Below are 24,897 nucleotides of genomic sequence, written 5' to 3'. Positions count from 1 at the left end.
TGCCACTGCATGTTTTGTCTTTGGCAATGGGCTCACATGAATACTGGGTAACCCCGTTATTGGATGGCAAACGTATACGCATGGAACTGGACACCGGTGCAGCCGTCTCACTGATCTCCGAGACTGTGTATAAAGAAAAGCTACAGCATCTTCCGCTTAAGGCAACAAAAACTGTTCTGAAGACGTATACGGGAGAAGCTGTGCCTATGCTGGGCACTATTGATGTTAAGGTGGAGCTCAATGGACAGGTGGCTAAATTGCCACTGTTTGTGGTGAGAGGTAACTACCCAGCCTTAATGGGTAGGTCTTGGCTTGGGAAGATTCAACTGAACTGGGCAGAAGTGCAACGGATGACTAAAGAAGAAACCAGTCTAACCCCTATACTAAGGAAACATGCTGCTGTTTTTGGAGATGATTTGGGAAGTATGAAGGGAATCACTGTGACATTGAACATTAAACCTGGCAGTCCACCAAAATATCTGAAAGCCCGAACTGTGCCATATGCCATCAGGCCAAAAGTTGAAGCAGACCTGGAGCGCCTGGTCACCAATGGAGTCCTAATACCAGTTACCCATAGCTCATGGGCCACTCCTATCGTTCCAATCGTGAAGAAAGATGGCTCTCTCCGGATTTGCGGTGATTTTAAAGTCACTGTCAACCCAGTGTTGTGTGCAGAGCAATACCCGCTTCCCCGCATCGATGACCTCTTCGCAGGCCTGGCTGGGGGACAAAAGTTCAGTAAGATTGATCTGAGTCAAGCATATTTACAGATGCACGTCGATGAAAAGTCCCAAGAGCTGTTGACTATTGTGACTCATAAGGGGCTTTATCGATACTGTCGTCTACCCTTCGGAATAACATTTGCTCCCGCCCTGTTCCAGAGGGCTATGGACCAGATCTTGTGTGGCTTGTCAGGAGTTCAGTGCTATCTGGATGATATCCTGGTCACTGGAAGAAATGAAGAGGATCACTTAAAGAATTTAGAGGCTACCCTACAAAGACTGGAAGAGTATGGCCTACGAGTTCGCAAAGACAAGTGTGAATTCTTCAAGCCCTCTGTTGAATATTTGGGACACATCATTGATTCTGCAGGTCTTCATAAGGCCCCTGCAAAAGTTAAAGCTATTGTGGAGGCTCCCCCACCTCGAAATGTAAGCCAGCTGCGCTCGTTTCTAGGACTCCTGAACTATTATGGAAAGTTCATCTCACAGTTAGCCACACTGCTAAAACCACTTCATGAGCTCCTTGGGCAGAACAAGGCCTGGAAGTGGACTGAAGCCTGTGATGTTGCGTTTAACAAAGCTAAGGATGCATTGCTAAATTCTGAAGTTCTAACGCACTTTGATCCATCCTTACCACTGCAATTGGCCTGCGATGCCTCCCCTTATGGAGTGGGAGCAGTCGTGTCACATATTATGCCTTCAGGAGAAGAGAGACCTATTGCTTTTGCTTCACGCACTCTAAGCAAAGCAGAAACTAACTACGCCCAAATCGAACGTGAGGCATTAGGAATTGTTTTTGGAATTCGGAAGTTTCATCAGTACCTGTTTGGGCGAAAATTTACTCTTCTCACAGACCATCGACCTCTGACATCAATTTTTGGACCTTACACAGGCATTCCCCCATTAGCTGCTAGTCGTATGCAACGTTGGGCATTGTTACTTTCAGCACACACATATGAAATCAAATATCGGAAATCCACTCTACACGGCAATGCAGATGGCCTCTCAAGGTTGCCTTTGCCGGTCAAACACCAAGATAGTGCCCACAAGGAAATCTTCTACTTTGAACAGGTAGAGAATACACCCATCACTGCTACTCAGATAAAGAAGGCAACTCGCGTTGACCCAGTATTGTCCCACGTGATGGACCTGGTGATGCATGGAACATCTCGACAAACCTCTCCGGTCTCATCCGACCTTGTTCCCTACATGTCCAAGCGGACGGAGTTATCGGTCCAATCTGGTTGTTTGTTGTGGGGGAGACGTGTCATTATTCCACCACCACTGAGATCACAGATGTTAGAACAGCTACATTCCGGTCACTGTGGAATAGTGCGCATGAAGGAAATTGCACGAAGCTATTTTTGGTGGCCTGGACTGGACAGCGCTATTGAAGAGAAGGCAAAAGCTTGTATGTCATGTCAGGGTGTGAGGAATGCACCCCAGTGGGCACCCCTACACCCATGGGACTGGCCTGAAAACCCGTGGCAACGTATTCACGTTGACTTTGCTGGCCCCCTTGAAGGAAGCATGTTCTTGGTGGCAATAGATGCCCATTCTAAATGGCCAGAAGTCTCTATAATGCAGTCCACTTCTGCAGAGAGTACTATCCAAAAACTACGAGGACTCTTTAGTCGTTTTGGTCTGCCAGAACAACTTGTGAGCGACAACGGACCGCAGTTCGTTTCTCAGGAGTTTCAAAATTTTATGAAAGCAAATGGGATACACCACATCACGTCAGCACCATATCATCCGTCCACCAACGGATTAGCTGAAAGATTTGTGCAGACAATGAAAAACGCTTTGAAATCAGCAAGGGGACAACACTCCATTCAAAAGCGTCTGGATACCTTTTTACTTTCCTACAGAAACACACCTCATGCTACGACCCACGCATCTCCGGCCTTTCTAATGATGGGACGACAGCTGCGCACTTGCTTTGATCTGCTGAAACCTTCTGAACCCCGACAAATTGTGCAACATCAGCAGCAATATCAAGTCATCAGACGGGCACCCAGAGCAAAAGACCGAACCTTTAGCCCGGGACAGCCATTTTTGGCTCAGAATTATACTTCCAGAGCTAAATGGGTTCCGGCCACAGTCATCACTCAAACAGGACCTGTTTCCTACACAGTCCGGACTGCAGAGAATCTTACCTGGCGGCGACATGTAGATCAGCTGTTGCCAGGTCATGCCAGTCCTCAGGACTCATCTGCAGTTGAGGGGTCTGACTTCACCTCTTCTGGTGAGGGATCGAATCACGAGTCACCTGTTTCTGACTGTTCTCCTCCATTACTGCCGGCGGCTGAGATACCCCTTTGCCCAGCACGAGCTGATACCACCTCCTCACCTGTTCGTGCTGCGGACCCTGAGCCCCTAGTGCTTTCGGGTGCAATAACACCAGTAGTTCGCCGTAATCCACCTAGAGACAGAAGGCCTCCTCATTGGCTGGATCTTTAGCTAGGGCGAACCCACGGTTATGGGGCAAAATAATCCCCAGGGTTTAGCCGGGAATGGAGGCAGTCTACCCTCCTTCTCTAGTCTAGTGTGTGTTTTATTTAGGGGATGTTCTTATTAGGGGGGGAGGAATATGTTGTGTATTTGGTTGTCATGGTTTTGTTGCTATGGCAACTGAGTTAGATTATTATGGGTTAGCTCAACCGGTTTCAACCGGCTGAGGAGCTCTCTGTATATATGTAAATAAAATGGAGGTTTTGGTTAGCTGCCTGCTCTCTGGCCTCAAGTGATTGCTTCCTACACCGGCTGCCCCAAGGATATAACAGCAGGCATACCAGAAGGCAAGGGAGGCAGTCACTCTGGTGCAGAGCTGCAGACATGCCGCTTCTATAAGAAGCTGCATGCCATCCTCAGTAGCAACCCCAAGCTCCCCTTGGATATTTCGGGGGAGCTGGAGACACAGACCCCCGCAATGCAGAGTGAGGAAGAGATGTTGAATAAGGAAGATGAGGAGGAGAAATATGGGGGACAGGCGACCGGTGATCCAGTGGGGTGGCTAGCCAGGACTTCTTTCTGATGCCACAGCAGTCAAGCCAGTCCCTACCATCCAGCACCAGCGAGTGAGATGCAGGGAAAGGAACCTCTGGTAAGTACCGGTATGCAGTTTGCTTTGATATTGCAGGGACACATCTGTTCATTTACTATTTTTTAATCAGGCAACAAGAGGTAGTGAAGTAAACAGTGGAGGTAGAGTTACTGTCTGCTTCTCATTCCCCTGTACAGCAAGGCAGAGGGGGCCCTGCGGAATAGTTTGTTTATGCACACCAGGATGTCCCATGAAACCTCCACAGAGATCTCTAGGAAACTTTCCTGGAGGTGGTTTGCAATCCTCTGTCGAAGGTGTCTGGTGGGTGCTGTCTTGTTTCTTCCACTGCAGCAGGACACTTTCCCACGCCACTCAGCCATTACTTCAGCAGGCACCATTGCAGCACACATGCTAGCAGCACATGGACCCAGCCTGCAGCCAGACGTGTGCAGGACCTGTTCCCTTTCAGCCTCCATTACCCTCAGGAGTGAGCTATCAGCTAAAAACACCACCACCTGGAAAACAGTGCCAGGATTCGGTTCAATTGCCGTATCTGCATCTACTGATCCCTATATGCTCCCCCACCCTTATTGTCCCAAATTAACCCCTCCACCAGGCAGTACTCACCATGGCTGGGACTGCTGCCATGCTCTATGAATCCCAAAGGGAAGTGAGAATGTAGTGCTTGTAATGCGTGTGAATCAAGGTGAGTGAATACACTCACAATAGTACCTCCGTGCACTGTGTCTTTTGCAGCTGGAAATGTGGCCTTGAGATCCCTCTATCCACACCAGCAGAGTGGCTCAGCCAGACAAGGAGCAGAAGAAAAAAGACGCAGGACAACATGTTCCAAGAGATCCTGCAAGCTCTGGTGCTGCAGATACCGAGCAGAGGGCTTGGAGAATCTCCCTTGCAAAAAGAATGGAAAGGGAGAGTGTGGAGAGGAGAAACGCACATCAAAAGGACAGACACACACAGCAGGACATGATAGCGCTTTTCAAGCGCCAGATGGACACTCTTCTAGACCTTCAGGTCCAAGTCACCCATGCTCACCTCCCACTGCAGTCTATCGATAACTGCATTCCAGAACCTCCCTACACACACACACACACACACACCCCACCATTGCATTCCACGTATTTTCCGTGGCCACTGCACTACCCCTACCAAATCAGCAGCCAGCCATTCCACCGCTGCGCTCCACCCCGGCAGAACTTTTCTCCCCTTTGCTTCACAGATATTACAAAGTGCACAGCAGGCAGCTATAACCAATCCTTGAGTAGAGAGCACCAGCACCCTTTCAAATGGCCAAAGGCACATTCAACAGTCATGCTGCATCTGCTGAGCCTGTAGTTGAAGCTTTTCTTGCTGCTGTCGAGGTGGCCGGTGTATGGCTTCATGAGCCACGGGAGCAAGGGACAGATTGTGTTTCCCAGGATCGCTACTGGCATTTCCACATCCCCAGTAATCCGCCAGTCTGGAAAGAAAATCCCTGCTTGCATCTTTCGGAACAGGCCTGTGTTTTTACAGATGTGCGCATCATGCACCTTCCCTGACCAGCCCACACTGATGTCGGTAAAACATCCAGTGATCCACTAGCACTTGCAATACCATAGACAAGTAGCTCTTTCTGTTGACGTACTCCATGGCAAGATGGTCTGGTGCCAAGATAGCAATATGCATGACATCTATTGCCCCACCACAGTTCAGGAACCCCACTGATAATACAGATAATATTATGGGATGGAGAAAACTGCATCATGGGACATTGACCCCAGGGTCCCAGTCACCTCTGAGTGACTTGTTTGCCCATGAGGCTTTGCAAACCCTTCCCAAAACACCTTGTGCCAAATGATAGTGAGTTGCACAGTGGGATAGCCATGGGCAGCAGATATCATATGCTGCGGTAGGCTGTGCCTCCCCAAACAGCCAGGCGTGGACCCACCCACACTCCACCCCCAGGCTCCCTCCTGCTTACCACCCTGTGGCTCCCCCAGCGTTCTGGGGCTGGGGCCACACCACCCACCCTCCTGGTGCTCCGGGGCTGGGGGCACAAGCCTGGGGCATGGGCTGGAGGCCACGGTGGGGGGCCTCTGGGCTCAGGCGGGGGGAAGAAGGGGAGGGGCCTCTGACAGAAGGGGCAGGGCTGGGGCTAGCCGCCCCCATTCAGCGGTTCACATGCCGCCCATGAGGATTGCTACCCATGGTGCACTGCTCTCTGTATCGATGCAAGCACTGCTAATGAAATGTGGTGTGAACAGGCAAAAGCAATGTAATTACTGTATATCGATGTAACTTAGGTCGACTTAATTTTGTAGTGTATACATGCCCTGGGAAAGAGACGTTAGAGGAAAAGAGAGAGAGAGCAAAATATTTTAAAAGAAGGAAAAATAATGGACTAACTCATGCAAGGGGAATGCAGGCAAAGGAAGAGAGTGAAGGAAAGACATCACAGCCTAGGGAAAGAGGAGGCTAGAGAAAAAGGAAAAAAGGAAGAGGCTTGGGAAAAGCAGTACGCCGTGGGTTTTATGCTGTAGGAAGTTTGCTTTAGATCTGGAACTTCTCACGCTAGGCACTCAGTGTGGTTTAGATGTTTCAAGAAAAAACAAAATCTGAAAATTATCACAGCTCGGGGGGGGAGGGGAGGTGCGACACCACTCTGGACTCCTACCATCCTGCAGGTGCCACAGGTGTGAGGCAATTAACAGGTACTGCGCAGCAGCCACATCAATACTTGCAATCTGGAATAAAGCCCAGTGGAAGATGTGTGTGACTCCTTCTCAGACACTAGATGGAGCCAGAGGTTTGACTTTATCAAACCTCCAGCCACGTCAGGGAATGACCTACCTCACCTGCCTGTCTCTAGGGTGACCAGACAGCAAATGTGAACAATAGGGACAGTGGGTGGGAGGTAATAGAAACCTATATAAGAAAAAGATCCAAAAATCGGGACTGTCCCTATAAAATCAGGACATCTGGTCATCCTACCTGTCTCTCCCTCTCTGGACGCCATGTGTGCTAGCCTTTAAATCAAGTGTGGGAAAACGGAACCTGCTAGATTGGGGTAGGCAAACTTTTTGGCCCAAGGGCCACATCTGGGTGGAAAACTTGTATGCAAGGCCATGAATGTAGGGCTTGGGCAGGGGGTTGGGGTGCAGGAAGGAGTGTGGGGTGTGGGAGGGTGTCCTGTGTGCAGGAAGGGGCTCAGGGCAGAGGGCTGTGGTGCAGGAGGGGGTGCAGAGTGTGGGAGGGGGCTCAGGGCAGGGAGTTAGGGGGATCAGGGGAGGGAGTTGAGGTGCGGGCTCCAGTGCGATGCCGCATACCTCGAGCTGCTCCGGGATGGCAATGGCGCGCAGCGGGGCTAAGGCAGGCACCCTGTCTGCTCTGGCCCCGCACCGTTTCCGGAAGGGGACAGCATGTCTGGCAGTGGCTTCTGGGGGTGGGGTGGGGCAGGTGGCTCCGTCACGTGCTGCCCTTGCCTGTGGGTCCCACCCCCAAAGCTCCCATTGGCCACAGTTCCTGTTTTCGACCAATGGGAGCTGTGGGGGGTCAGTGCCCACAGGCGAGGGCAGCACATGGAGCCCTCTGCCCCCCTCCCCTCCCAGGGGCCGCAGGGACATGGTGCCAGCTGCTTCCAGGAGTGGCGCGGGGCCAGGACAGGCTGGATCTGGCCTGCAGGCCATAGTTTGCCCTCCCCTGTGCTAGATGGTTCGGTACTGGCCAGTGCCCCCTGCTGTTCTGGTCCTCTCCTCCTCCCCCGCCCTCTGATCTGCCATTGCAACCCGTTCCCAACCCAGCCATCACCCCTGCTCCCGCACCGCTCCATTTGCACTATTTGACCAGGCCCGCAACTTCCCTCACTCAGCCCTGTCCTACCAAGCCGACTGGGAACACCCATTGCAGAGGCACAAAGCAGCCTGGCTCCACGCTCCCAAGCTGGACAAGAGTCACACTGCTGGAGCCTCTTCCCCCAGCCCCACACTTCCATGGAGCATCACCAATTAGACAGCTCCTCCAGGACTTGGCGGTGGGACAAACAAAACCATCTGAATTCAGCTGGTCTCCCTGCCACACAAGATCCATCTTTTGATCCCCTATGGCATTGGCAGCAAGCAGGATTATATGACCGAATGGGGCTGCTCCGCCTCTGGATTTGATAGGGCTGCCCCACTGCAGGAGAATTCGCCTTTGCCGATGTTGCTGCACAGGGGCCATCCATGAGACGGCTGCAGAAGCTCCTGTGAACTCGAGCACGGAGGCCACTAGTGCTACCAGCAATACTGGGCCACGGCTCTAGTCCTTCCCTGCCAGCCTCCCCTTGCAGTGGGTACAGGGGGAAACCAAACGACCTCTTTCCCAATGGTGTAGCAAGGGCTGCTGGTGAGCATGCTTCCCCTACCGGCACCATGCCTGCCTCTGTCCTTTGCTGCCAGAACCTCTCCCACCCACCCAGCATGCCCCTCCCAAGAACTGCAGCCAGGTTCTGTGACTCTAGAGAAGTCAAAATCTACCTGAGTTTACACCCAAAGTGGGAAACAAACACTATTTCATGTTGAGGTTTCAGCCAGGAATGGAAGCAACTGAAATGCTGCCAGAAAGACCATTCTCCTGATAGCCCAGCTGAAACCTGCAGCTCTGAAGTGTCATGAGAACATCTGTTCTCAGAGACGCCCATAGAATCAATTGCAGGGCCAAAGACTCTATTGCGGTTCATCAGTCCATCTGCTGATGGCCAACTCCCCTGCCCACACCCAGCACATGGGTGACAAGTGGTGTATTGCAGGAGCTGATCTGGCCCCTCCTGCTGGAGTTCTCACCCCACATTTGCTTATCCCCACCATTCATTCTGCCCCCTCCAGCCTCACCTCTGCTCCTCCTGGGGGTCTCCATCCCCAAACCTGCAGAATGGTCCTCTCTCCCCTTTCCAGGCTGGGAGGGAGGGGGATAGCTCCAGAGGCTCTTCACCTGCCCTCTGCTCCTTCCCAGACTGGATGCTGCAGGGAAGGAGTGGGGGGGGGAAGAGGGGCAGGGTGAGGAACCTTTCTGCCCCTGGTCCTCACAGGAGAGGAGGGAGCAAAGCCGCACTGAGTTGCTGGGCTCTTTGCTCCTTCTTCCTCCCCTGCGAGGGCTGGGAGCAGAGGGGAGAGACAGCCGGGCGGGAGGGTCTCACGTCATTGCCAGATGAGCTCCAGCCCCCTCTGAAATCCCGACCCTCACACCACACATCCCAGGAGTCGGTGTCATGGAGAAAGGGCCTGATCCTGTTCCTCACCAAGTCACAGCCCCCACTGACCCCAATGGGAATGGGACCTGGACCTATGGCAGCCTGTGGGGATTGTAACTCAGGCCAAAGGTCTCACTCGGGGCATTGGACCATCATAGTGTCCCATCTCCCATCCTGAAGAGCCACACACTGCCCAGCCCCACTCACCGGCTGGAACGAGCACCAGCAGGCCCAGGAAGAGAAATGGGAAGGGCATCTGTGCTGCAGGGCGAGATCCCAGAGCGTCAGTGGGGGGCGGTGGGGAGGGGAGAGCAAGGCCCCGCGTGTCCTTGGCAAAGGGAATCTTCCCTCTCAGCAGGAACTGCCCTGAGCTGAAAAGAAAGAGACACAACAATCAGCATGAACTGCCGTGGACAGCAGGGACTCCAGGCTGGGCCCACCAGGAACAGAGCTGAAGGCAGGGCTGAGCTCAGCCCCAACAGCGCAGAAGAGTCAGCACATCAGCTCAGCCAGAGACCCGCCTCGGCCTGTGTCCTACCACTACTTACCTCCCTGAGTAATGCCCATCACCGTGGCATCTGATCTCCTTCCATGTACAACAGCAATAGCAAGGTCCCTAGGGCATGTAATGGACTTTCTGGCACTCTTCTTTCTCGGAGGGGTCAAACTCGGCTTGCCTCCTGCATCGGCTCAGACAGGCCATCAGCCCATACAGCCCAGTTGCCCACTGTCTGGCCATTGGTTCTCCTAATCCAGTATTTCCTGCCTTGGCTGCACTAGCTCAGAGTGTGGGTGCATCCAGCTCAGGATCCCACCTCCTGCCATGCTCAGTCCAACCACCCGAGATGGCTGTGTGGGTCAGGCACTGGCCTGGAATTCCAGAGAGCTGCACTCTACGACCTGCTGCCACTGACTCCTGGCACAGCCCTGGCAAGGTCAGTTGGTCTCTCTGCTTTGGGAATAAACAGCTCTTGTCTTGACTGGGGCAGGGGCAGTCTCTCCTGAGGCGTGCATACGGCGCCCAGCCAAAGGGCCCCAATCTCAACTGGGCCGCTACATGCTACCAAAATGAAAATAATCCTGCCCTCAGCAACGGCCACCGTTACCAGTGATGAACACGCTGCCTCTCTCACCCACATGCTTCAAAGAGGCCAGGCTTGTCCGGCTTCGTTCCCGTTGGAACACGTGCAATGAGACAGACTCCAGCCAGCTTCGGAGCAGCCCAAGGACGAGAAGAGTCACAAGACCTCGGCTGGCACACAGGGACCCTTCATACGTGTTATACACCGCGGGGGGCTTTTACCATTACGTACTGCTCTCCTCCCCCCATTCTTTCTCCTCTCTTTCAGTCTCTGGGCGCCACTTTTCACAGCCTAACCCCACAGAGCCAGGACCCATGGGTGGAGTCAGAGGTCTCACCTCCAGGAGGCAGGGCAGCCAATTCTCATGAGCCTCGTGCTGTCAGTGGCTTGCCCCAACTCCTGGAGTCAAACGAATACAGCAGAATCTCGAAACTACGAAACTAATAACTATGTACTAGAAACTACGAAAAAAATAAAGGGAAAGTTTTAAAAAAAATTCTTTAAGAGTCCATTTCTGGCAGCGACAAGCTGGAAAGCGAGACCCCCGAAGGCTCAGAGCCAGAAATAGGTTGTTATTGGTCAAAATTGGGATTTTTAAGCCATTCCAATTATTTTTAGGGGGCCCAACTCAAGATTTGTGAATATGTGGGGCTGGCAAGGCTGACTTATGAGGAGAGGCTGAGGGAACTGGGATTGTTTAGTCTGCAGAAGAGAAGAATGAGGGGGGATTTGATAGCTGCTTTCAACTACCTGAAAGGGGGTTCCAAAGAGGATGGATCTAGACTGTTCTTAGTGGTAGAAGATGACAGAACAAGGAGTAATGGTCTCAAGTTGCAGAGGGGGAGGTTTAGGTTGGATATTAGGAAAAACTTTTTCACTAGTAGGGTGGTGAAGAACTGGAATGGGTTACCTAGGGAGGTAGTGGAATCTCCTTCCTTAGAGGTTTTTAAGGTCAGGCTTGACAAAGCCCTGGCTGGGATGATTTAGTTGGGTTTGGTCCTGCTTTGAGCAGGGGGTTGGACTAGATGACCTCCTGAGGTCCCTTCCAACCCTGAGATTCTATGAGAAGGGCTAAGCAGGCTCAGAGCAAGGCCTGGAAGCCCTGCTCGGCTCTAGGGTGCAGGGGCTGAGATAGCCTGGGAACGTGAGGCAGAACAGTGTGGGCAGTGAGAGCGATGGAGGTGGGGAGAGGCCAGGAGGGGAGCAAAAAGAATCGTTGCCCTTTAAAGGCTTTGGTAGACCCATAACGCTTTCCCCTTCTCTTTGGGCCAGACCTGGGAGGGGGGCGGGGGGGCATAAGGCAAGGGCAGGGGAGGAAGCTCAGCCTCCCTCTCCCTGCCACAGTGCTGCCAGGGGGGCCCTCAAAGTCACTGGCAGAGTTTGTACCAAAAGGAAGGCTCTCCTCCCCTCCTCCCCAAGGCAACCCCCAAGACCTTTGTCCCATTGACACTGCTGACAGCTCTGGACTCTACAGCTGAAAGAGAACACGGCAAGCCCCAGATCGCGCACAGCCCTCCAGCCAGTGAGGCCCAGCAGTCCCCAGCCCTGCCCTGAAACTGAATAGCCCACTGAAATAACGTACATTGTGATAGCATCCTAGAGCTAGGGATCACGGCCTCACTGCGCTAGGTGCTGTACAGCATATATAAACCGGCTGGTGGCTACCCTGACTGGCTTACAGTCCAAGGGATGGCAAAGCGTACAGGCTGCAGCACAGATGCTAGGATCCACTTCTCCTGCAGAGGGCACTGGTCGCTGCCCAGAGCCTCCCACACACCCTCAGTTAAATGATCCTGGGACGGTTTGAGAGGCCAGCCCAGAAATAATCACGTCACTAGCCCTCCCACAAATCCTTCATCCTGCCTGGCTTAAGCCCTAAACTTGCCCAGCTGGGGAAGACCAGAGCACTTCATTTTCCCACCACCCTGCTCCTCTGGCCCTCATTTCCTGGGTTAGACAATGCCCCCACACTTTTAGCAACACAAGCAGCCTGTCCCACTGCCTGAGCCCGATGGTCTCTCCTCCAGTTATCCTTCACTGCCACCCTGCTGGATGCCTTGGTTTGCTTTAATTAGATCAATAGGGATTTTAGTGCCACGTGAGTACCAGGGGGAATAAATTACATATAACATAAAGCAAAGTATGCTGGGTAATTTGGGGAAATTCAAATAGAACAGTGGTCCCCAAACTTTTTTGGTCGCACCTCCCCTTACCCGGTCACCACGAGCCAGGGCTGGGGCCAAAGCTGCAGCTGGGACCATGGCTGCGAGTAGGGCCAGGAGCCAGTGGCTGAAGCCGGGGCCAGAGCTGTCGCTGGGACTGGGCCGGAGCAGAGATGGGGACAGAGCAGGGCTGGGAGGCACTCCCTCCCCACCCCCCATGGGGGCTGGCCTAGGCCTCATTGTGCCCCCCCTTCACAAATCTTCCTCTTCGCCCCCCTAGGGGGGCACACCCCATAGTCTGGGGACCATAGTAGTAGAACCTCAGAGTTATAAACACCAGAGTTATGAACTGACCAGTCGGCCACACACCTCATTTGGAACCAGAAGTAAGCAATCAGGCAGCAGCAGAGACACACTCAAAAAAGTAAATACAGTACAGTACTGTGTTAAATAGAAACTACAAAAAAAATAAAGAGAAAGCTTAAAAAAAAGTTTAATAAAGTAAGGAAGCCGTTTCTGTGCTTGTTTCATTTAAATTAAACTGGTTAAAAGCAGCATTTTTCTTCTGCATAGTAAAGTTTCAAAGCTTACTTCTGGGGGAATTCTGTGCCACTGCGCAATGCAGCATTTTGCAGAAATTAACGTTGTGCACACAGAATTTCCATTCCCCCACAGAAACGGGATGCAGTGCTGCTGGCCGCCACTAGGGGACACTGGACCTGGCATAGCCCAGCTCACACACAGAAGACACTGCTGGGGGGAGGAGAAGGGAGCAAGAGGGTTCCTGGCAGCCACAATTCCCAGCATGCCCTGAGGGAAGGAGAGGGCAGCGCAGGAAACTCGGTACAAGCCTGGGATCAAGCATCAGGCTGTGTCTCCCTCTGGATCCCTGGACTTTGGGGGGAAATGGGGGGGAATCTGGGCAAGGGGGGGCCCTGTGGCTGGGCTCTGGGGAGAAAGGGGGTTTGGGAGTATTGGCTGGGGGGGAGTATTGGCTGGGGGGCACCATGACTGGGCTGGAAGGGGGGGGTGCAAAAGGGGCAGAGAAACAGGAACTGGGTAGTAATAGGGGTTTCTTTAACTCTCTACTCCTGGGGGAAATTTTGTGTGCATCTGTATTGTTACAGACATAGTTGCTGATAAGTATTTTGAAATAAATTACCAAAATAATTGAAACTGGCGTGATTATGTGGTGTTATTTTGACAAATAAAATTTGCAGAATTTTGCAAATTTTTAAGATGTGCACAGAATTTTCATTTTTTGGCACAGAATGCCCCCAGGAGTAAAAGCTGTATTAAGTCAATGCTCAGTTGTAAACATCTGAATGTTTTGTTCAGAGTTAGAAACATTTCAGAGTTACAATCAACCTCCATTTCCGAGGTGTTCATAACTCTGAGGTTCTACTGTATTGTCCTTGCTGAGACCTCAGCTTTCCTCCTAGGAAGTCGGCAATGCCCATGGGAAGGGGAGAACCTCTCTCAGGTGCTCAGGAGACCCCCGCCTTCCAGGGGCTTTGTAGTTTGTTTTGGTTGGTTTTAGTCCTGCTGTGGAAGTGTGAGATGGAGGAGATAGGCTGGAGATCCAGAGGCAAAGGCAGAGCATGTGCCAGTGCACTTTGCCCCGCAACAGCCCTGCTATTGTAGTCCAGAAACACCCCCCCTATGCTCCCCACAAACACATCCTCCCGCTCTGTCAGTGCACTGGACCTGCAGCATCCCATTACTTCAGTCCTAGAGCCCTCACCCAGCCCTATAAATGCACTTCAACCCTGGTCTGCAGTCCCCCGAGACACTGCAGTCCTGGACCCCCACACAGCCATGTCAGTGCACCCACCCTTGAACCCCTGCCATGGGGGCACTTCAGGGGAGGCTGAGAGCACACTGCTCTGCAGCTGCTCTGGGGACAATCGTTGGCAGACAGAGCTGGCTTTGGAGATGCTGCCGTTTACATCGGGGAGAAGGATGAGGACGGCTCCCAGCCACCTTAAGCATCCAGGGGCCCATAAAAAGGTGCCATGTAGCTACCTGTTCCCTGTGCACTCCCTCTTGCCCCCCAGCTGCAGCCAAGCACAGCTCTGAAGCAGGGCCCGTGGACTTGGGAGTCAAGTGTCAGTGGGTTCGCAGTGCACTTAGGAGAGGCTGTAGCAGCATCACAGAATCATAGAAGATTAGGGTTGTAAGAGACCTCAGGAGGTCATCTAGTCCAACCCCTCTGCTCAACGCAGGACCAACCCCAACTAAATCATCCCAGCCAGGGCTTTGTCAAGCTGGGCCTGAAAAACCTCTAAGGATGGAGATTCTACCATCTCCCTAGGTAACCCATTCCAGTGCTTCACCACCCTCCTAGTGAAACAGTGTTTCCTAATATCCAAACTAGACCTCCCCCACTGCAACTTGAGATCATTGCTCCTTGTTCTATCATCTGTCACCACTGAGAACAGCCTAGCTCCATCGTCTTTTGAACCACCCTTCAGGTAGTTGAAGGCTGCTATCAAATCCCCCCTCGCTCTTCTATTCTGCAGACCAAATAAGCCCAGTTCCCTCAGCCTCTCCTTATAAGTCACGTGCCCCAGTCCCCTAATCATTTTCACTGCCCTCCGCTGGACTCTTTCCAATTTTTCCACATCCTTTCTGTAGTACGGGGACCAAAACTGGACGCAATACTCCAGATGTGGCCTCGCCAGCGCCGAATAGAGAGGAATAATTACTTCCCTCGATCTGCTGGCAATGCTCCTACTAATGCAACCCAATATGCCGTTAGCCTTCTTGGCAACAAGGGCACACTGCTGACTCATATCCATCTTCTCATCCACTGTAATCTCCAGGTCCTTTTCTGCGAAACTGCTGCTTAGCCAGTCAGTCCCCACCCTGTAGCAATGCATGGGATTCTTCCGTACTAAGTTCTGCACTTGTCCTTGTTGAACCTCATCAGATTTCTTTTGGCCCAATCCTCCAATTGGTCTAGGTCGCTCTGGACCCTATCCCTACCCACCAGAGTATCTACCTCTCCCCCCAGCTTAGTGTTATCCACGAACTTGCTAAGGGTGCAATCCATCCCATCATCCAGATCATTAATGAAGATGTTGAATAAAACTGGACCCAGGACTGACCTCTGGGGCACTCTGCTTGATACCAGCTGCCAACTAGACATCGAGCCGTTGATCACTACCCGTTGAGCCTGATGATCTAGCCAGCTTTCTATCCACCTTATAGTCCATTCGTCCAATCCATACTTTTTTAACCTGCTGGCAAAAATACTGTGGGAGATCATATCAAAAGCTTTGCTAAAGTCAAGGTATATCACATCCACCGCTTTCCCCATATCCACAGAGCCAGTTATCTCATCATAGAAGGCAGTCAGGTTAGTTGGGCATGACTTGCCCTTGGTGAATCCATGTTGACTATTCCTGATCACCTTCCTCTCCTCCAAGTGCTTCAAAATGGATTCCTTGAGGACCTGCTCCATGATTTTTCCAGGGATTGAGGTGAGACTGGCCAGCACACATAGGCACGGCCCCCAGCGCAGGTCGCCCCTAGAGCTTGCAAACATTTGCAGACTCCTAGCTAGTTTTGGGAACCTAAAACCTCCAAATCCATGAGATTTGACCCAGTAGCATAGCTAGGGGGGAGGACATTCCCCAAAAGTGGTGGCTTTTTAATTTTTACACTCACACGGGGACGACGTTGCGGGCTGAGACCTTGTGTTCTGGAAGCGCCTCCTTGCTCGTGGCAGTCAGCTCGTAGCGCAGCGGGTGCACCTGTCCCTTTAAACCAGGCAAGAGGGGGCATTCCCATGGTGCCTAGCGGCGAGTGGCTTGGATTTTAAATCCTAGTGGCTGGCAGCGAGAGCGGGGCGAGGTCAGCGCAGGGCCAGAGCCGCGTGGGGAGCACGGCAGGATCACAAGCGTGGTGGCCGGGAAGGGGGTGAAGCTGCCGGGCATGGCGGAGCCCGGGAAGGTGGCCGGGGCCGGGGCCGGGGCCGGGGCACTCACCGGCAGCAGCGTGGGAAGCAGAGCAACGCGGCCCCAGCCTGCTCCGCTTCCCTTGCCCGGGCCCCAGCCGTGTCACTGGGGGGGGGGGGGAGGGGGGGAATTGGGGAAAGGTTCCCCCCCCCCCCAGCAGCGGCAGGAAGCGGAGCAGCCCGGCCCCAGCCCGCTCCACTCTGCCAGCTCCCAGCCGCGTTGCTCCACTTCCCGCCGCCGGTGAGTGCAGTGAGGTTGGGGAAAGGATGCCCCCCTGCACTCATCAGTAGCGGGAAGTGGAGTGACGCGGCCCCAGCCCATTCTGCTTCCCTTGCCCCTGCCCCTACCCCAGCCATGTTGCTTGTGGGGGGAGGGGGCTGGGGAAAGGTCCCCCCTCCCCTGCACTCACTGGCGGTGGGAAGCGGAGTGCTGTGCCTGGGAGCTGGCAGAGTGGAGCGGGCTGGGGCCGGGCTGCTCCGCTTCTGCTGCTGCCACTGAGTGCAGGGGGGGGATCTCTTCCCCCAAGCCCCCTCCCCTGAGCGACACAGCTGGGGCTGGGATGAGGGAAGCGGAGAAGGATGCTCCCCGTCTCCCGCTAATCCCCTGGGCCACTCTGGGCCTGCGGGCCCCCAAAAGTGCCCCCCACAGCTCCTGCCTCCCAAACCCTCCAGGTCTTCAGCAGCGGGACCTTCACTGCCGCTGGAAAAACACGGAGCGAATGAAGGGCCTGTTGCCGAAGACCCAGAGCGCTGCTGGCTGAGTAAAAGCGCCGTAGCGGGTGGCGCCTTTTTTTTTTTTTTATTGCTCCCTCTGTTCCCTCCACCTGGCTACGACACTGATTCGACCCATCCCCTGCTAACAAAAATATCCAACCCTTACTGAATAGGCTGGAGAAGGGGGAGCTGCCTTATAGAAAAGGGTTGGGAGCATTTTAGGGATGGATCCAACACCTGCATGGGGCAGGGAAATCTGGAGCAGGCAGCCTGGTGGGTTGTCTTGGTGAATGATCCATTTGCAGATGGAATAGTGCAAAGCAAGGCAGCAGGCTGGCATCTCCCCATCCCATTCACACCCCCCATCCCCAAAATTTTGCAAAATTCCACTGTATTCGTTAATTTCACCTGCAACATTTACGATACAGAAAAACACCTCCAAGTGCCAGATATTCCAGCCCAGTCAGAAATAGACTCACCTCCCCTGCCCTTCCCTTTCCTCTCCTCTGACCCCTGCTGCATGCTGTCAGCTTGGCGTCTCAGAAGACTGCTCCATTCATTGCCTGTGCCAATGCTGTCCCCATAAGACATTCAGCAAACAAGAAAACCCCAGACTCCCTCTCTCTTTTGTGGCTCCCACACTGCTGTGGTCTGGGAGAGTGCTCAGGCTCTGCGACTTGTGGCCAGAGGTCACAGATCCTGTCCCAATCTCATGCTGGCACACGATGCTTCGGGGGGATCCTGACCCTGCATGAGACTAACTGGAACTGCATTACAGGCGAAGTTTGCAGAGGAAAAGCCAAAAACTTCTCACAGCAGCATGGTGATCTTATTGCGTCCTAACACACTGTTGGCCGTGAGGTCCGACTCCACCCTGGCAGCAGCTGTTTCTGGGTCACAGCTTGGCTAAGCAGTAGTGCTCCAAATGCACCCTCAGCTCTCCAGTTCCTGAAAGCAGTGGGAGTAGCTGCCTCCATTTCACGGTTCCCACACAGGTGCCAATTCCAGGGGTTCGCGTCCTTCCTCAGGAACATGTCAGCAACAGGGCGTGGGACTTCTCTGCCAACCACCAAGCGAGCCCTGGAGCCTGCACCTTTCATTCCCAATGGGCTTAGGGAGGGAGAAGCTAGGAAGTAGCTCTGCTCAGTGAATAGTCAGGAAAGGAGGACAGGCCCAGGGAAGCAAGACGCTGGCAGGGGGATTCTTGAGTGCACAATGGATTCCCCTGGGGGTTTAGTCTGGGCTCGGGGTGCTATGATGAGAGTGGGAAATTCCAGAGCCAACCGTGGACAGTGTGTCTGCTCTGATCACTTGCTCCCAGCTCGGGGAGCTCAAGGGGGTATGTAAGGGTCCAGTGTGGGGGCTCGGCCCTCTCAGGAGCGGCCGGGAGCCAGGCCGCCTCACTACACGGCCTAAATCAGTCGTTCAGTCTCTGAAGGTCCAAGCCCTAGGTCAGGGCGGGAAACAAACAATAGTCTAAGGGCTCAGACCCCCAGGCAGGGGCTGAGCAAAAGACACAGTCAGTGAAGCCCAAGCCCTCAGTCCGGGCGGGGCAGTAACCAGCAGTTCTAGGCTCAGACCCTCAGGCAGGAGCTGAGCAAAATAAACCGTGATTTAAGCCCAAGCCCTCAGTCAGGGCGGGGCAGCAAATAGTAGTTCAAGGGGCTCAGGTCCTGGAAGCAGGAGCTGAGCAAACAGCAATAGTTCAAGGGGCTCAGGTCCTGGAAGCAGGAGCTGAGCAAACAGCAATAGTTCAAGGGGCTCAGGTCCTGGAAGCAGGAGCTGAGCAAACAGCAATAGTTCAGACTTCTGGGTCCGTGAGTGGGGTGGCAGGGGGGACACAGGCCCACCCACTCCACTGTGTCCCAGCCCGGGGCCCTAACAGCGGCAGTTAGTCTGCTGCTGTGTCGGTGGGGTCCTGACTGCAACACACTGACATCGGCTCAAAGTCTGCTGTAGCCAGACTGGGGTCAGCTACCCCCGGGCTACTTTCCATTTCCCCCTCCACGGGTACCTGCTCAGTACTGGTGTCCGGCGCTGGGTCCCACACCATGGGCTCCTCGCCGTGCTAAGAGCCGGCTAGCTCGGGCTGCTCCTCAGGACTCCGGTCGGGGTTACGCTCAGGCAGCTCCTCGGGGTACCGGGCTCGGGGAAGGCTCAGCCCGTCCTCCTCTGGGTACCGTGCTCGGGGAAGGCTCGGCCAGTCCACCTCGGGGTACTGGGCTCGGGGAAGGCTCGGCCAGCCTTCTTCAGGATACCGGGCTCAGGGAAGGCTCGGCCAACCTTCTTCAGGGTACCGGGCTCGGGGCGGGCTCAGTCCAGCAGGAGCTCGGTCAGGAGCGTCTGTCCTCTCCGGCCGCCGGGCTGCAACTGAGTGCTGGGCCGGGGCTTTTATACTTCCTGTCCCGCCCCTTGACTTCCGGGGGGCGGGGACAGACAGCAGTGGCTCCACCCACTGTGGCAGCTGTTCTGGCTCCTCCCTCTCTGGAGCGGCCGGGAGCCAGGCCGCCTCACTACACTGTATCTACACTCAGCTGGAGAATGGGCTTTTCAACCCCTCAGTGCTGGCAAATGGTGCCTATTCCAGGCACCGTTTTGCTCCCCATTTCTATCTCTCATCTGCTACCCTTCACTAGGAAGTTGGGGGGAGGGAAGTCCCCAATTACAGGAGCTTTTGATTCCTGCACTCAGCTGCTGAGGAAGAGGAAAGTGAAGTCATTATGGAGAAATTTGAATACGCCACCCTGCCATGTATATCAAGCCTTCTTGGCCCTGTACATCCCAGACACACCCAGACCGCTGTGCTCTGATCAGGCTGCTCCTTCAGTCGCCTCCCAAGCCCAGCCCTGCCCCGAACCCTCCCCAGTCCAATCCCAGCAAGCCTGGCCCCACTCGTCACCCACTCAGCTGTGCACTGGGGAGGTCAGGGACCCTCTTTGGAGACTGTCGTAGGGTGCACACACTGCAGGGCTGCCGAGCCATCACTGCTTGAGGCCCTCCCTCTTAGACCTGCCTCTGTCCTGACTAATTTGGGGGCCCCTGGGGCAGCCCTTGGATGCCCAAATCACCCATTCATCCCCAAACTCACCCCACTAGAGCCCAGGAAGTGCTCAGAGCCAGGGACTCTCTGACCCAGAACAATCTGGAGATCTCCATCCAGATAAGCACCCAGCTGCCTGTGGAGATGCAGCTAACCATGTGCCCCCTACCCCTGGGCTTTGGGGAATATGGGCACAAGCTCCAGGGGGACCCATGGAACTGTAGGAGTCCAGTGCCTGTGGACAATTCCTATGCTGGGCTTGACTTGAACAGTACTACTCCAGGGATGAATGTTGTCCCATGCGCTGGCGTGGGATTACAGATCACCAGCATCTTGGCACACTGGGGGATCTGAGGAGGAAACAGCACTGGAAGATTAACACATCCGCCCCTTCTCCCTCCCCTACACCCAAAATGCTGCACTTCTGCAATCAAGTGGAATCAACAGTCCCACCATCCTGTCAGACTACAGAAGGGAAGGGGCTAACTCCACTGGCCCCTGGAAGGAGAGGAAAAACAAAACTGCAGACACAGCCCATCTTGCTACACAAGCAAGACATGCTTGCTTCAGCCAGCTAAGAAGTCTGGCTTTCCTTCCCTGGTAATGACATCCTCCCCAAGCTGCAATGGCTCTCTCCACTAATGGGGTATTTCCTTCACTGCCTCCACATCCTGTCCCCTGAGGGCTACCACAGAGTGGGGGAAGAGCTTTGCAGCACCTGCTTCCTCTGCTGGAATTCCCTCCCATCCCCATGGCCTCCAAAGCCCACTGAGGTCAAGAATTTAAGCTGAGGTCAAGAATTTAAGGTTAAAAAATTGGACACAAATGTCTACCAAGAAGATCCAGAGTTGTCATAATTAAGCCCAGTGCGGGGCTCACCTCAGCCCCGCACTGGGAAGAGGCTGGTGCCGCTAGCAGGTGCTGCACTTCATGATTCCGGTGCTCCCGAGCCCCTGCAGTGTGGGAGGCCCAATTGTTCTTTGTGTCCAAGGTCCCAGTAAATCTTAATCCAGCTCTGCCTGGATTTACTTATTTCTTCACTGGAGAGTTTTAGTTCCAGGTGCAGATGTAACCCACACACCTTCTGGGTGTGGTGTTCTGTCCCATCTAGTGGCACTGAGAACACTTAGAGAGAGATTAAATGAGTCGGCTTTACAGCCCTAGCTAATAGGGAGTTGACTTTCAGCTCATGATGTGTAGAGGCTCATGCACTAAGTTCCAGAGGTCCCCGGTTCGATCCCGTCCGCCAACAACCAGAATCTGTTGGTGTTACACAGGCTTCTTTTAAGGGCCCAATTCTGCTCCCACCAAACCCAATAGCTAAACTACCACTGACTCCAGTGGAGCAGGATAAGGACCTGCATATGCATTTCAGCTTAGTTTGATTTCCCAGGGAATCAGAGCCAGCGCAGGCTGGGAGACAACAAACAGAGAGAAAAGAGCAGCCGCTCGGTTCCTGTCAAAAGCAGCCATTCACCTTTCATACCAGCACCTCCCCACCACATCAACAGCCTCTTTATTCAGCAAGGCCCAGGCATTTCCATGGGTTGGCTGGGACAGCATAAAGCCAGCAGCACCCAACAGAGCTTCCAGGCAGCACTTCCAATGGAAATGAACAGCAAACCTAGGCAATGAATAACACAGGGTTTCCTCCAGCCTCTCCTGGGAGAGGCCTGGCCACACCCAGACAATGGGAATCGTTAGTTTTATTTGTATTACACTAGAACCTAGCGGCCCAGACAAGCCTCTAGCAGGGATCGTGGCCCTACTGGGCAGGGCATTGTACAGACACAGAGAAAGAGACAGTCTTTACCTTGGAGAGCTTACAGTCTAAATAGACACCACAAATGGCAGTAGACAAGCCTGTCATAAGCAACCACTGTAAAGTATTCTCAAGAGGTTTACAACACAACCTAGTTCAGTGGTTCTCAACCCGCAGCCCAATCTAGGACGACCAGACAGCAAATGTAAAAAATGGGGACGGGGGTGGGGGATAATAGGCGCCTATATAAGAAAAAGACCCAAAAAATGGGACTATCCCTATAAAAATTGGGACATCTGGTCACCCTAGCCCAATCAGAACACAGCTGCGGCCCATGTGACATCCTCAGGGCCATACAGGTAGTATATATGTTGTGTGGATGTGGCCCATATAGAAAGCAGCCCACAGTGGTAAACAGGTTGAGAACTAAGTTCCCTGTAAGCTGCGCTGCCGTGCAGCAGCCATCTTAGTGCCGCACAGGTGCTCAGGGAACCCACCCAGGGACCTGCCGTGGCTGGGGAAGGGCCTCCCCTCCTCCGGCCCCACCTAGCCCAGCCCCCCAGCCGTGGCAGGGGTGGCCCTCTCCCAGCCTGAACCCAGCCATGGCCGAGGCACCCCTCCCCCAGCCCGGACCCAGCCCCAGCCCGGACCTGCGGGGGGAGGGGCACTTATCCTGCGGCCCCAGCCCCAGAGCTGCCGTGGAGGGAAGAGACACCTCTTCCCCTAGCCCAGGTGCTGCTGCAGGGAGAGAGCTGGGAGGAGTCCTCTCTCCCCACCATAGCCCTGCAGCACCCTCCTGCACCCCAAACCTCTCACCCGCACCCCCCGCTGGAGCCTTCACACCCCTGCACACCAACCCTCTGCCTCACTTTGAATCCCTCGGCCCCACCCCCACCACATGAATTTTTTTGTGCACCAATATAAGCTGATGTGTCACACAACACCTCCATATTAGTGCACATAACACAATTCATTCCGCACGTGGATGGGAAAAATTAGAGGGAACACTGGTTGAGAACCACTGATCCAGTTCAACACAGTATCAATAACCTCCTACCAGGGACCTACCAATCCTTTGCCAGGCTGTCGCTAAGACTCTCTGGTGCCTAAAAAGCACAGCGATGAGCAGGCACCCCATTAGAGAGCTAGCAATTGCCAGACCAGTATCCCATCTCTGAAGTACCTGGTGCCAGCTTAGTGTGAAAAACTGCTATCTGATGTAATTTGCTACCAGCAGTAGTCACTGATATTAAACTGCTACCTGACCTAATCTGCTATTGGTACAGGGTAGTGAATTGTAACCAGTAGCAGCTACTGATACCTAAGGTTATCCTTATTTGTCCCCCAGTCAGTCAATTTCCACCACCTGCTCACCCCTTCTCCGATTTGTCCCCTTTGTCCCTTTTTAACCGCTGTAAAAAGCAGTCCGCAGAATCTGATGCCAAGGGCGGGCAGTGGCTTCAGCAGATGTTACTGAGCATGCTCAGTTTGTGTGAGCATGCTCAGTACACCCTAAGTAGTAAAATTAAGTCAGACAACAGTTTTTCACACTACACCCAGCACCAGATACTTCGGAGGAAAGGGAACCAACCCCAGAGAAGATAGTTATGGGATAATTTGCCCCTAAAAGAAGATTCTTCTTACCCCATGGCAGTTAGAGGTTGCCTTACGGCGTGAACCATGAGAGTTTAGATTCCCTCCATTCAACGTAACTGTGCATGTTCTTACGCACTGACCCAGCGATGGAGGAGGCCATCTTGGGCCTCCTCTCTTCAGGGTTGCATAGGCCAGCGTGGCCCAGGCACAGGCTAAGGCAGCCCTCAGGGTTGCTCTAAGTTGTGCCTCTGCTTCGTAAACCCATTGGAGCATGCCAGGGTGGACAATCCCTGGGAGACAGATCTGCCCTGGCCAGACCCCTACAATCCCTCCCTTCCTAGCCCACCCCCACCCAGAATGCCCTGTGGGTATGCCCTGCTGAGGGGGCTTGGCTCTTTGTTTCCAAGCTGCTGTGGTAGAGGTGTGGGTTCCCCAGACTGTTTGGCCTGGTGCCTGCTCCATAGGTTTGGATAGTTCCTTCCTCCCTTGAGCGAGGTGGTTTAAGACTAGTTTCACAGAGCTCAGCTGCTCTTATGATGGGGGTGTGCATGCTTTTTATTTTATTCCTCTCTGAGTCCCAGTGTCCAGACCACACTCGTCAGCACCAGGCATGCTGGGAGGCTGTGGTGGGAAAGCAACTGGAACAGAATATTCAGTAAGCAGCAAGACGTGAATTATTACTAGAGATGGGACCAAACCTGAACTCCAACTTCAAAAGTTCCCAGACTTTAGATTTGCACTCGAGTGTGAATTTGCTGGCTTTGGGGTGGTTCTGATACTAATTTAGCTGTCACCAACATCCATTATTCTATAGACAGCCCAACTTTTGAGAAGGAAATCTATCAGGACAATGGGCCAGCACACAAGAGAAATACCAAAGCAAGAAGCATTTAGGCCCAGGTTTCTAAAAGGTATTTAAGCACCTCTCACTGAAATCAACCTCACCTCAAATCAGCCCAGGAGGCCAGTCTCTGCTGCCCACTGGTGACATTTTCAAACAAACACATTCCTGCTTTCTCCCACCCTGCCCCACACACTTGCAAGTTGCTCCCTGTAAACATCTGCAAAGCTACCTCATTATCTGTCAAAGTCCCTCCTCAGACCTGTGGTCTACAAAACTGCTCAGCAAAAGTTAGGCTGTCAGTGTGCAGAGACCACCCACCATGCTGACCAATACTGGTCATGCTGATCAATACTGGTTCCTTGTTTTCATCTACTCCCCTGCGTCTATGCCCAGCTGTTGTCTCTAACCCTTGGGGCAGGGTGAGAGAGTCATTTTGTTCTGTTTGTGCAGCACCTTGCACAATGGGTCCTGGTCCATGTCAAGGGCTCCCAGGCACTAGAGTAATAAAAATAACCAATAACAATAAACATGGTTAATAATCTGGCTCGTAGGCTCCAGCCTGCAAAGGGACCTATAAATATGGATTCTTACTCCTACAGGATTCATAGCTGTAGGTCTCTTTGCAGGATCAGGGCTTTGGAGATCAAGAGAATGAGCATCTTATAAATACCATACACAGCCAAATGCAGGGAGAGACAGGCAGAGCAACAAGATCTTACTATGGATAATCAATCCACCCTTAGTTTC

The 24,897-nt window shown here is 53.4% G+C and overlaps 1 protein-coding gene across 7 annotated transcripts in view; it reads right to left on the bottom strand.

Moving 5' to 3' along the window:
• The window catches only part of CD276 (CD276 molecule), a 99,023-nt gene that overhangs the window by 57,975 nt on the left and 16,151 nt on the right, over positions 1-24,897 (bottom strand). For 4 of the 7 annotated variants that reach the window (XM_044979147.1, XM_044979151.1, XM_044979148.1 and 1 more), the window contains 2 exons: positions 9,197-9,360; positions 8,631-8,759 (listed from right to left, as the gene is read on the bottom strand). In XM_044979147.1, the coding sequence (XP_044835082.1) occupies positions 8,631-8,759; positions 9,197-9,360 (293 nt within the window). Of the gene's footprint in view, positions 1-8,630; positions 8,760-9,196; positions 9,361-9,537; positions 9,873-10,122; positions 10,160-24,897 lie in introns of those variants that run through there. The other 3 variants (XM_044979153.1, XM_044979152.1, XM_044979150.1) reach the window with 3 other exon arrangements.

The sequence above is a fragment of the Mauremys mutica genome, chromosome 11 (assembly GCF_020497125.1).
Source record: "Mauremys mutica isolate MM-2020 ecotype Southern chromosome 11, ASM2049712v1, whole genome shotgun sequence".
NCBI lineage: Eukaryota > Metazoa > Chordata > Testudines > Geoemydidae > Mauremys > Mauremys mutica.
The sequence above is the reverse complement of the archived record's forward strand: the minus strand, read 5'-3'. Positions and strand labels throughout refer to the sequence as shown.